At 56.1% G+C, this 12,161-nt stretch overlaps 1 protein-coding gene across 2 annotated transcripts in view; it reads left to right on the forward strand.

Moving 5' to 3' along the window:
* LRP5 (LDL receptor related protein 5) overlaps nucleotides 1-12,161 on the forward strand; it is a 131,392-nt gene that overhangs the window by 48,816 nt on the left and 70,415 nt on the right. For both annotated transcript variants that reach the window (XM_049892662.1, XM_049892663.1), the window contains exons 4-5: nucleotides 3,979-4,175; nucleotides 5,682-5,813. In XM_049892662.1, coding sequence (XP_049748619.1) covers nucleotides 3,979-4,175; nucleotides 5,682-5,813 — 329 coding nt within the window. The remainder of the gene's footprint in view (nucleotides 1-3,978; nucleotides 4,176-5,681; nucleotides 5,814-12,161) is intronic.

Below are 12,161 nucleotides of genomic sequence, written 5' to 3' on the forward strand. Positions count from 1 at the left end.
CCCCTTGCCTGTGCTGGCCCTCTGCTTCACCAAGCATATGTCCTTCTCCAGTGATTGAACGTGAAGACGTGTGCGAAGCAAGCCAGTGGGACAGTGTTCTGTTGTGATCCGTAGGGTTTTCAGGGGCTAATTTTCAGAGGCAGGTCACCAGGCCTTTCTTCCTAGTCTGTCTTAGCCTAGAAGCTATGCTGACACCTGTCGACCATGGCTGACCCAGCTGGTACTTGGAATGCTGGTGGCATAGCTCCCAGCGTCACAGCAGTACACAAGCCACCCCAGTGCGACAGACTGACACACAGGTGGTAGTGGTCATTCTAAGTGGGATAGAAAAGACTAAGCAGCCTCACATCCACACAGGTCAGCTTTTGCCACCAAATGAGTAACAAAAGCTTTTTCAAGTTTTGGAGGTTTTTAGATTTCAGAATTGCAGATGAGGATTGTGGATCTCAAGCCCAAGGTCCCTGCGGCAAGCCACCATTTCCAGCACATAGCATCTCAGGTCGAGGTGGCGTCTGTCTTGCTTGTTGCTGCACTGCCCAGGCTCGCCAGAGGGCCTTGCACGTAGTAGGTGCTCAACAAATGAGTTGAATGAATGAATATAAAGGATTTTTTCCGTGTTGGGTAACTGCTTTTAGAGATGTCAGGTCAGCTTAATGTCCATCTGGGAGATCGGAGCCTCCCTACCTCATTACCCTTTACCCAGTAAAAAAACCCAGTGCCGTCGAGTCGATTCTGACTCATATTAGTGGTGGAAATGTCCCATCCGTGGGCAGGTGAGAGCCAGTTTATTCGTGGCTCATGGCAGATCCTGGGGATGCTCACAGGGGGCAGAGCTGTGCTGGCAGAACTCCTGGCCTAGGTGGGAGGACACCATCCGATCACCCCTGTGTGTGGTGGGACTGTGTAGGGAAAGTGAATGGCTGATACTCACTTGAATGGATGACCACGTCGGCAGGTTTGCCCCATTTTATCCAGGCTTTGTGTGTGAGTTATCTTTGCCGTGTTCAAAATACCCCCAAATTGGGCAGTCTGGAACAGTGAACGGTCTTCTGGGGTCAGGAATTGGAAGTGGCTTAGCTGGGGGCTCTGGCTCCGGGTCTGTCCTGAGGCTGCAGTCAGGCGTTGGCTGGGGCTGCACCATCTGAAGGCTCAACTGAGGCCGGAGGGCTTGCTTCCAAGCTCATCCTCATGGCTGTTGGCAGAGGACCTCGGTTCCTTACCACATGGACCTCTCCTTATGGCTGAGCCGTGCATCCCGGGCCGGTTTGAAGTGTTCTGTCCCATTGTCCCTGTTAGCACAGGCTGACTGGGTCAGGCACCTGGTTTGAGATTTGGAAAGTAGGGCTATCTAGGGGTACTGTGGTTCTTGGGGAGCTGAGTGGCCCTGAAAGTTATGAAGGGTGGATTATGGACTAGAAAGGCTGTAGGCCCTGACCAAGGGTTGTGGTAGGGGACAGTGGGGGTGATAGGGGTGCTAGTTATAGTGTGATGATGGTGTTGGTGGTGATGATGGCGGTAGTGGTGGTGATAGTGATGGTCATGGTGTTGATGGTGATGGTGGCAGTGATGGTGGTGGTGACAGCAATTGTGGTGGTGGTGGTGGTGGTGACAGCGATGGTGGTGGTGACAGTGATGGCGGTGTTGGTGGTGACAGCGATGGTGGTGACAGTGATGGCGGTGTTGATGGTGACAGTGATGGTGATGGTGACAGCGATGGTGGTGACAGCAATATTGGTGGTGACAGTAACGGCGGTGACGGTGATGGTGGTGGTGTTGGTGGTGGTGGTGACAGCGATGGTGGTGGTGACAGCGATGGTGGTGACAGTGATGGCGGTGACAGTGATGGCGGTGACAGTGATGGCGGTGACAGTGATGGTGGCGACGGTGGTGGTGACAGCGATGGTGACAGTGATGGCGGTGACAGTGATGGCAGTGACAGTGATGGCGGTGACGGCGATGGTGGCGATGGTGGTGGTGACAGCGATGGTGGTGGTGACAGCGATGGTGGTGGTGACAGCGATGGTGGTGGTGACAGTGATGGCGGTGACGGTGATGGCGGTGACAGTGATGGTGGCGATGGTGGTGGTGACAGCGATGTTGGTGGTGACAGCCTGCGGGTGACTAATCCTTCTGTAGCACTTACTGAGTGCCAGGGACATTCAATATTTAGTCCACCGAACGCCCACACCAACCCTGTGAGGTGTTTCCTGTCCTGGTCCCCTATGATGATAAAGCACTAGAGGCCACACAGCAGCCAGGGCTCCAGAGTCCGGCCCGCTTCCATCTGCTCAGCCTGGCTTCCTCTGACTGGGTGCCACCGTGCCCTGTGGACGTGCCCAGGGCTGTCCTGATGTAAGAGTGGTCATGGTGAAGCGGGTGAGCTTGGGAGCCCCTTGAACTGTGACGGGGCTGGGCGGCCTCACCGCTCTGAACCTCAGGGATTGCATGTGAATGGGGCTGAGCTTGTCCTTCCTCAGAGGGGTGTTCAGGGGTCAAATGCGGCAGTACAGGAAAGCACGGGGCAGTGCCTGGTATGTTCGGGGGGCTCCTGGGTACCATGGTACACAGGACAGGGGCGTGGGGCCGTGTGGAGCTGCACAGAGTGGCGGGCGTCCTGCGTACCGCGGGGCCTGGGAGGCCGGGCATGGGTGAGCCAAGGGCCGGCACTAGGGTCCCCAGGAGTCTCTGACCGCGGTGGGGTGTGGGAGGAGCGAGAGCCCGAGAAATGCCAACCTCTGGCCTCTCTGACATCAGCAAAAGAAAACAAAAAACCCAAACCAAAATAAACAGAAAAGAGACAACACAGGCTCAGGAAAGAGCACGTGCTGATGGTTCTCATGTATTCAGCAACACGCATCTGAGCGCTTGCTCTCTGCCAGGTGCCGTACTAGGGGCCGGACACCGGCTGCAGCCCCCACCCTTAGGAGGCCCATAATGGGGGAGGGGGGCATGAAGCAACTAGTCAGACACTGTGACCAGCACACGGTGGTGTTAGTTGCCATCCAGTCAGCCCCGACTCCTGACAACCTCTGGTACAAAGGAACAGAATGCTGCCTGGTCCTGTCCCACTCCCATGGTCGGTGGCGGCTCAGACCGTTCTGATCCATACGCTTTTCACTGGCTGATTTTCTGCAGCAGATCGCCAAGCCTTTCTTCCTAGTTTGTCTTAGTCTGGAAGCTTTGCTGAAACCCGTTCAGCATCCTCATAACACACGAGCCTCCCTGTCTTAGTCTGGAAGTTCCGCTGAAACCTGTTCAGCATCCTAACAACACACAAGCCTCCTCTGACAGAAGCACATATGAGGCACACTGGCCGGGGATCGAACCTGGGGCTCCCACATAGAAGGTGAGGATCCTACCGCTGAACCACCACTGTCTCCTTGTGGTGTCCGTAGTCTCTTTAAAAACGAGTTCTCGTTTGCTGGCACTAAGTACGCAGAAAAGTAAAGCTTTTTCTTATGTCGAAGCCAAGTTCAGTTGACTCAGAAAATGTAAATTACGGGCATTAGAAAAATAAACATTCAGTCCCATTTGTGTTGGGGCGGGGAGGAGTGCATGGACCGGCGTTTTGTCCCCAGGTGGGGCTGCCTTCTGGCCCCTTACCTGAGTTGTTCATCTCTGTGTCCCACTTTGCCAGGAGTCACAGCACTCATAACAGGTTGGTCAGGGAAGAGGTGGATCTGCAGGCCCTGCTGCCCTTTGTACATTACCTGGGGGTGGGGGTCCCCTGTTGTTGCTGTGTTTGAAAGGGGCCCCGCACACCTTGGGAGAGGTTTCAGGGAGATGTCCATGGGGGCACGGCTCCTGGGACGTTCTCCCTGGGTTGGCTCTACTCCTTCCTGGCTGCTTTTGTCCAGTGTAAATGGACCAGCAGCAGGACAGAAGGCCCTCCAAGCTGGATTTGTGCTTGGGCCTTGGGGAAACTCGTCCTGGGGGTTGTGCAGGGCACTGACGGTTCCTCTTCACCACTCCCCACAGGCAGAAGGTGGTGGAGGGCAGCCTGACGCACCCCTTTGCCCTGACGCTGTCTGGGGAGACGCTGTACTGGACGGACTGGCAGACCCGCTCCATCCACGCCTGCAACAAGAGGACGGGGGAGAAGAGGAAAGAGATCTTGAGCGCCCTCTACTCGCCCATGGACATTCAAGTGCTCAGCCAGGAGCGCCAGCCACACTGTGAGTGCTCCGCGTCGGGCCGGGTGCAGCACCCAGGCCTGCGGCTCCCCAGGCCCTGGGCTCAGGAACTGGGCCTTTTTCCCTGACGGGATCCCGTGGCTGAGCCTTGGAGCAGGGTAGGAGAGAAGTGGTGCTTGCCAGAATGGGGGTGTGCAGAGCAGAGGGGCAGATGGGGGAGGTCCACTGCAGAGCTAGTATGGGGGTTGCTGTCCTCAGAGCTGGCAGTGGAATCCCCAAGGAAGGCTGCCCCATTTTCAAGGCCCAATGGCATCGACACGTTTATGAATGAAAAATGTGTGGTGTTGGTGGTCCTTGGCATGGGGGCCCTGTAGGGTCGCGACAGGGTCCATGAAAGGGAAAGACATGAAACACACAGGGTCAGGGCTTCTGCAGCAGGTAACCAGCGAGGCCAGGGCCCTGGGCTCACCACCTCCATGGGACCAGGAGCAGGAGTTTCCGGCCAAGCTGTTATAGGAAGGGTTTGAACTTTGAACTTAAGACAGGAGACCCATGGCGGACAGTGTTCTGAGCACAGGACAGAGGGGAGAGTGCCATGGTTACTAATTGCTCATGCACACCTGGGCAGCCCGCCCGCCTTAGCCAGCATGGTGTGGCTTCAGGAGAGAGACGCCATCAGATGACCTCCAGGGTTCACTTCTGTGTATACAGTCCAGTCACCCAGCTGGGTTCAACAGCTCGCATTTCCAGGGTACTAAGCCCCACCCTTGGCTGGTACAAACGGTCAATGTGCCTGACTGCTAACAGAAAGGTTGGAGGTTCGAATCTTCCCAGAGGCAGGTGCCTTGGCAGGAAGGCCTGGCAATCTACTCCTGAAAAATCAGCCATTGAAAACCCTGTGGAGCACAGTTCTACCCTGACACACACGGGGTTCCCAAGAGTCAGAGTCGACTCCTTGCCAACTGGTTTATTACTTTTTTTTTAACTCCACCCTTGCCCTGGGCAGAGGGAGGTGGTGGAAGGGCTTAGGGAGAGGCTCTGCCCTGCACCCCAAGTGCGTCACGAAGGTGAAGTCACAGGGACGAGACAGGCCTTATGCTCCAGGGTTGTCCCCGCACAGGGGAGCCTGAGATCCTGCTGGAGTGGAGGCGTATTCCTGCAGGGAGCCCCCAGGGCAGCTTCAGGGAGGTGTCCTTTGAGGGGACTCGAGGAAGAGGAGGGCTTTCTTGTTGAAGAATTTGGGGGGGCAGGGTAGGGAGATGCTTGCTGTAGGAGACCCAGGAACACAGGGTGGGTGTGGCTGGGCTACGAGGGTCGTGGGACTGAAGGTCCGGGTGGAGGGTGGTGATAAGGCAGGACAGGGGTGGCACAGTGGGGAAGGGTCCTGATGATACTCGAGGAGGGCGTGTGGGCAGAGGGCCACACTGGGGGCTCTCATGGAGTACAGGGGAGCGGATGCTGACTCATTTGGTGACAGTGAGTGGTGGGTGGTCCAAGGTCGTGGGCCCTATTCTGGAACTTTCTCTCCCTCCTCCCTGGCTTCCCCAGTCCACACACGGTGTGAGGAGGACAACGGTGGCTGCTCTCACTTGTGTCTGCTGTCCCCCCGGGAGCCTTTCTACACGTGCGCCTGCCCTACTGGGGTGCAGCTCCAGGACAATGGCAAGACGTGCAAGGCAGGTAAGACAGCACAGGTGAGCAGGGCTGGCTGGCGGGAGAGGGAAACGTCAACGGGTCCACTCAGAACCTTTAGTGACGGCTTCAACATGATGGTCCTGGTGCCAGGTGTACTTGGGCACCAGCCAGCACGGGCTGGGTTCCTGCATATGTCAGGGCTCTGCTGCCTGGTAGTGAATGACCTCAGGTACATCACTGACCTCCTTCGAGTGTCAGGTTTTCAGTCTCTAAAATATCATCTTGACAACGTGTCGAGCCCCGGAATCGTGAAGACACTGCCTGGTATGTGGCAACTGTAGCATAAATTCATGCTATTATTAAGGATTAAACAGAAACTGTCTTTGTTGTAAAGAAGAACAGTAGTGTTAGAGGACATAGTGAAACAAGATTTGACCCCACAACCCACGCCCCTACCGTGTCTTTTCTCTTCCCGCATTCTTTCCGGCTCTGTCACACCCTTTTACTCTGATGCTTTCCAGGGACGCTCACCTTCTCGTCGGGGGCAGGTGTCGGACAGGAAGCAAGCAAGCACATAGATTAGTATCATTACAAACGTGGGTAAGAGTAATGAAGGTCACTCAAAGAGCCTATAGCCGAACCCAGATCAAAAGGGAGGAAAATGTGGAACAGAACTTTAATTTGTCATGGAATCAGACTTTCTGGGGCCCTGAAGGTTGGATGAACCCCTGAAACTTGCCCTGAAAGAATCCTTAAACCTTAAGCCAAAAATATCCCCTGAAGTCTTCTTAAAACCAAATAATAGTTTAGCTTAACCAGTAAAGAATGTTTGCCTTAAGCACTGTGCTTTTTTAAGGACTACCTATATGGGATCAAATTGACGATAGCAACTCGAAAGGTTAGATAGCAAGCCGAGGGGGCAGTGAGTATACAATGTTAATGGGGCAGGAACCCTCAGAAAAGGAGGGTGAGAATGGTCGCACAGCTTGAAGAATGTAATCGGAGCTAGGGGCTGGTTAGCCCCTGGTTGAGCCAGGTCATGGTGTTCTTTCTGCAAATGCTGACTGCATGTAGGTGCGGAGCGGCCGGCTGTGAGGTTCAGAAGCCTTCTTGAGTCTATTTTCCACGGAGGCTGCCTGGGGTCACAGGGCCACACTGTGCAACCTAGGCTGGGGGGCTTCCCAGAGGAGGTGGTGCTATCTGGGCTGGAGCACTCCGGTGTCTCTGGGCCCCCAGCCCTGTTGGCCTTGTAGGGTGGAACTGTCCCCACAGACACCTGTGGGCTCTAACCGGAGGATTAGCAGCCAGCCCTGCCCTTCCGGCAGGAAGCGTTCCCAGGCCGGGGCTGGCAGACAGGAGGTGCTGACGGTGCAGTCCCTGGCCTCTCGTGGCCTGGGAAGGGGGCCTCAGATTCCCTGCTGTCAGCCGTGCGCCCAGGGCCCCTTTCCCGGACCTTATAAGAACCGTCTCCACTCCCTCAGCTGTGTTGGAGAATGCCAAGCGCACAGAAGAGAAACGTTTTTGTTGTCACTGGGGACGCCTGGCTTGGGTGGGAGTGTACGCTGGGCCAGGGCCCCCAGGGCCGGGGCAGGGGGGTGAGGGCGCTTCTATGCTGCTAAGCTTGTGTCTCTCTGCTTTCCTCCAGATGCCCTGTCTGGGGCAGTGTGTCAAAAGGAGGAAAAACTCACAGAACAGACAAAAGGGACAGGACAAGGAGTCTTGCTTTCCATGAGAATGTGACTGTTTGGTTCAGGTTTTTTTTTTTTTTTTTTTGTGAAAATAGTTCCCAACCTCAGCTTCTTTGAGACTCCCATAAAACCAAAAAAACCAAACTCGTTGCCGTGGAGTCAATGTCAACTCATAGCCACTCCACATGTGTCAGAGTAGAAAGGTGCTTCATAGGGTTGTCGGTGGCTGATTTTTCGGGAGTAGATCCCTGGGCCTTTCCTTTGAGGCACCTCTGAGTGGACTCGAACCTCCAGCAGCCGAGTACGTTCACCGCTTGCACCAGCCAGAGACCCCAGGCTTCCCTTACTGCTCTGGTCATTAACCCCTTGGTCTTGGGGCTGATGGTGGCTTCTTTATCTCCAGGCCCCTGGACCCGGTTGCCATTGAATCTTTCCATGGGCAGCTTGGGGTGGAAAAAGATCAACAGAGTTCTCTAAAAGTTTCCTGTGACATTGAGAAGAAATCTAGACATTTCTTAGAAGCATTTCAAGGGCTGGCCTCCAACGTGACTTTCTGGAATTTTGAGGTGATTCTGAAATCTCTCTCCACTTCTCTTAATCCAGAGGAGCACGTGGTTGAGTGAGAAATGAACTCTGCCCCCAAACTTCTGGTCTGTTTAGGGGACCAGACATATCCCACATAATACAGCTGGCGAGTCAGAGATAGAGGGAGCTGTGAGTGGGGCCTGAAGGGGCACGGGCTTCAGATTTCAGAAAAGGGGAAGACCACATCACCACGCTGGGGGCTTTTAGAACGCCATCCTCCTGCCCCCTGATTTTTGTCCCTTGCCACTAAGTATGTTGAAGGAAGACTTCTTACTTGAAGGCTGTCATCCATCACCTGAGCAGTGAGCTAGTTTCCCTCCAGGCAGTGAGCGTCTGTTAGCGTCTGCTCTTCTGCATCCCGCTGGACGTCGGTTCTGTGTGGGACGTGGCTTCTAACTGCTGCCTTGTATGGGGACATCTGTGTGATAACTGCCTGGAGACAGTGGCTGGCGATGGACGAGCAAAGTCAACGAGGAAACACTAAGTCTTGTTGCCTGTTGCCAGCGATGCTGGATCTTGGAGGTCCCTGCCAGGATTGACATCACGCGTGGTGTCTAGCGAGGGGGACATTGGAGCTGGCTGGGGGGAGTGGTGCCAATGAGGATCTGCCAGTGCCGGGTGGCGGGGGTCTTCCAAGGCTGGGTGTCTGCTTGAAGGATGGGACTCAAGGGTGGGCAGAGGAGGCTCTGGGGTCCCCTCAGGGACTCGTCTTGGATGTGGAAGAGAATCATTGAGGACAGTTGTCCTGGGGGGTGGTGACAAATGTGGGCCCACTGTCAGGGCTCAGGAGGGGGCCTGAGGGGAAGAAGGACATGGGAGTATCGGAGAACGAGGCTCTGCTGTCGCAGAGGGGAGGTGTCAGCAGTGACGTTTAGGCAAGGATGGTACAGTATGGAGGGTGTGGCTTTGCAGTGAGGTTGGAAGGGAACCAGTGTGTCAGGCAAACCCAGGGTTTAGATCCCTTCTCAGTTCTAAATTGGCTTTCCAGTTCCAGCCATCAGTTTATGAGATGTGACCCATATCCTAGCTGTGTGATCCTGGGGAGATGACTTAGCCACTCAGGGCTTCAGTTTCCTCATCTGGAATGGGGACAGTGATAGCACCCACTTCGTGTGTGGGGTTGTCAGGAGGAGGCTTGAGAATGGTGAGGCCACACTGCAGGCGGAGGAAGGCCTGGCTATTAGCAGATAGAAGCCGAGCTTGCATTTGAACTTGGAACTGCAGCCAGACAGGCAGCCAATCCCATTTGATGCCGGGAAGGCAGTTCTTCCCTGAATGTTTGGAATCAGAAGTGGATGCCGCGGCTGGGGTGCCAGGAGGAGTGGGGAGGGGCTGAGGGGAGCCTCCTCATGTGGCCGGGCAGGTGAGGGGGCAGGGAGGGCGGTAGACAGTGAGGACCGGTCCTGGTGCTGGGGGGTGCAGGGGGGTGGGGAACAAAGGCTGCGTTGGGCTGGGAGGGGTCCTGGGCAGGGGACTGGGCCTGGCTGCGTCAGAGCCACCCAGACTCTGGTGGCACGTCCAGATTCCCGGGCCCCCAGGCTCTCCAGCCAGAGTCTCCATGTGAAGGGGCAGAGTAGTGGGGAGGCGGTGGGCTGAGAGTATTCACAGGCTCGGGCTGGGCGGGGGAGGCCATGAGCAGCCAGGTCGGGGAATCATCAGAGCACCCAGAAATTTCTCAAGATTTGAAACCAGAGCCTTGGGTTCCGAGGGCCTCACTCTGGGCCTCTGACACTTTATACGTCACACAGTTGCACATGAAGACATTTTTGTGACACGCTTCCTATTTTTTCCAGATTTTGGACAGATGAAAGCCAGCTTAGTGGAGGGATTGGATCCCCCCCGGGAAGGGGGTGGTGTGGTGATGATGCTGGAGTCCAGTGAACGGGAAGTACCCAGGGGTACGCAGGGATCCCCGTAGAAGCAAGGGGTCCTCGTTCTGCTGCATGCGCCCTCTCGGCCCTCTGAGCTGTATTTTCTCACTTTTAAAATGGAGAGAAGAATAACTCCCTCCCATCATGGTTGGGCGGAGTCCCTGGGGGATACAACTTGTTAACACGCTCGGCTGGTAACTGAAAGCTTGGAGGCTCAAGTCTGCCCAGAGATGTCTCGGAAGAAAGTCCTGGCAATCTATTTCTGAGAAATCAGCTGTTGAAAACCCTATGGGGCACAGCTGCGCTCTGACACACGTGGGGTCGCTGTGAGTCGGGGTCGACTCGAACTGCTATATGGTCGTGTTGGGGCCGTTAGATGAGAGGCCTTGTGTCAAGTGCTTTTCACGACACCTGCGTGGGGTAAACCCGCAGCACATGCTAGACACGACACTCCCCGCTTGCGGCTCTGTTAACGGACAGAGTTGTGTCCACCAAAAAGAGATGCTGAAGTCCTGACCCCTGTGGCTGTGAGCAGCACTTTGGGGTAATAGGATCTGTCTTGGAAGATATTATCAATTAAGTCATACTGGGGTGGTCTGGGTCCTAGTCCCAATCCCTCCTGGATGGCGTCGTACACAAAGGGGAGAACAGACACAGAGGGACACACGGGGAAGGCAGACACATCTACAGGTGGCAAAGGACGCCGAGGATCTCCCGGAGCCATGAGATGCTGGTACAGAGGCGTGGTGACACAGTTCTTCCCTGAGAGCCCCCAGAAGGAATCGACTTGGCTGACACCCTGATTTGGACTTCAGCCTCCAGAACTGTGAGACAATGCACCCCTGCTCTTTAAAGCCACGCCTGTTGTTGTGTTTTGTTACAGCAGCCCCCGGAGACCAAGATAGGCTCCCCTCCTCGTCCTTGGTTTGGAATATCTCAGGTCCAGGAGGCCCTTGGGTGCCTTCCTGCTAAATTTCCTCCCCTGCCGAGGTCCTGTGGGTGGCAATGACATTGTTGGCATTGGGGTCTCCAGCCCCTTCCTGAGTGAGGATCCCAAGTTTGAGCAGGGAGCTGTAAAAGCAAACAGCGCCCTCACACCAAGCCCAGCCTAGAGAGTGGTGAGACCCGGGATGCCGTGTTACTGAGTGACTGTTGTCACACGCACAGGGGGCCCTTCCTGGGTCGGCTGCGACCACACGCGCCCCCCGCTGCCCAGCCAGGGCCTCCCAGGCCTCGGTGCGAACAGACGGCGGCCTAAGCGGCCTCCTGCCGCCTCCACCCCTCCGCGCAGCCTCGCACCCGGCGGCGCACAGCTGGCTTTGGTTTGCCCCATGTTTTTCCAATTATGTGGAATGGGCTAAAAACAGCAGTAGCGGGGCCTTACTTGGGAGTTACCACCGCGGGGATTGCCGCCCCTGGAAGCCTACTGCCTCCCTGCTTCGGCCCTCTCAGCGTCCTGCTCCTTCTGGAACACGCCTCCGTTATTTTGACTTTTGCTGCTCATGTTGGGCAGGATGACAGCCCTCGTCCTTGGGGGGTGTTTGTGCTGGGGGTGTAACGGGTGTGTACCCCCTGCTCTGTGGGTAACGAGTGGCTTTGCCGGGGAACGCGTTGGCCCTTGAGCCACAGGGCTGTGGCTGAACCATGTGGTTTACGGTCGCCCGAGGGCTGGCCAGGCTGTGCCCCAGGTCTCTGTGTCCCCCAACCCCAGCCTTTCCAGAGGAGGTCATGGCCGAGCGTCCGGGCGGGTGGCAGGCGCGGACTTGTGATTTACGCCTTCTGTGCCTTGCCAAGCAGTTGTTTTCACAGATGTTCATCGGGGCGGGCGGGGGGGGGATGCTGGGGAACAGAGGGGTCCAGTGTTGGGGTCTGACGGCAGACTGACAACTGGGCGGACGTCTCCAAGCCCCTCGTATCCATCCGTCTGTCCAGCGGATTAGCTGAGGAGGTGGCGGCGTTGTGACGCGGGCCAGGAATAAGGGGGTGTTTGTTTGGAGCCTGGCTGTCTTGTCACTTATCAGGGAGGTAGTGGAAGGAAAGAAAGGAGGCCCTTGTGGGAATGCGTCTGGCCGCCAGGCAGGGATTGGCGTTGACTTCGCAAACAGAAGGCAGCTGCTGTTCGCCGCCGCGGACTGAATTTGTAATAGCCGGGGCAGCAGATTGCCAGGCCCCGGAAGTAGCGTGGAGATAGTGTACCGGGCCAGCAGGTGTGTTCTCCACACCGGGGCGTCGTTGGCAGACAGTGAAAT

Source organism: Elephas maximus, chromosome 7 (assembly GCF_024166365.1).
Source record: "Elephas maximus indicus isolate mEleMax1 chromosome 7, mEleMax1 primary haplotype, whole genome shotgun sequence".
NCBI lineage: Eukaryota > Metazoa > Chordata > Mammalia > Proboscidea > Elephantidae > Elephas > Elephas maximus.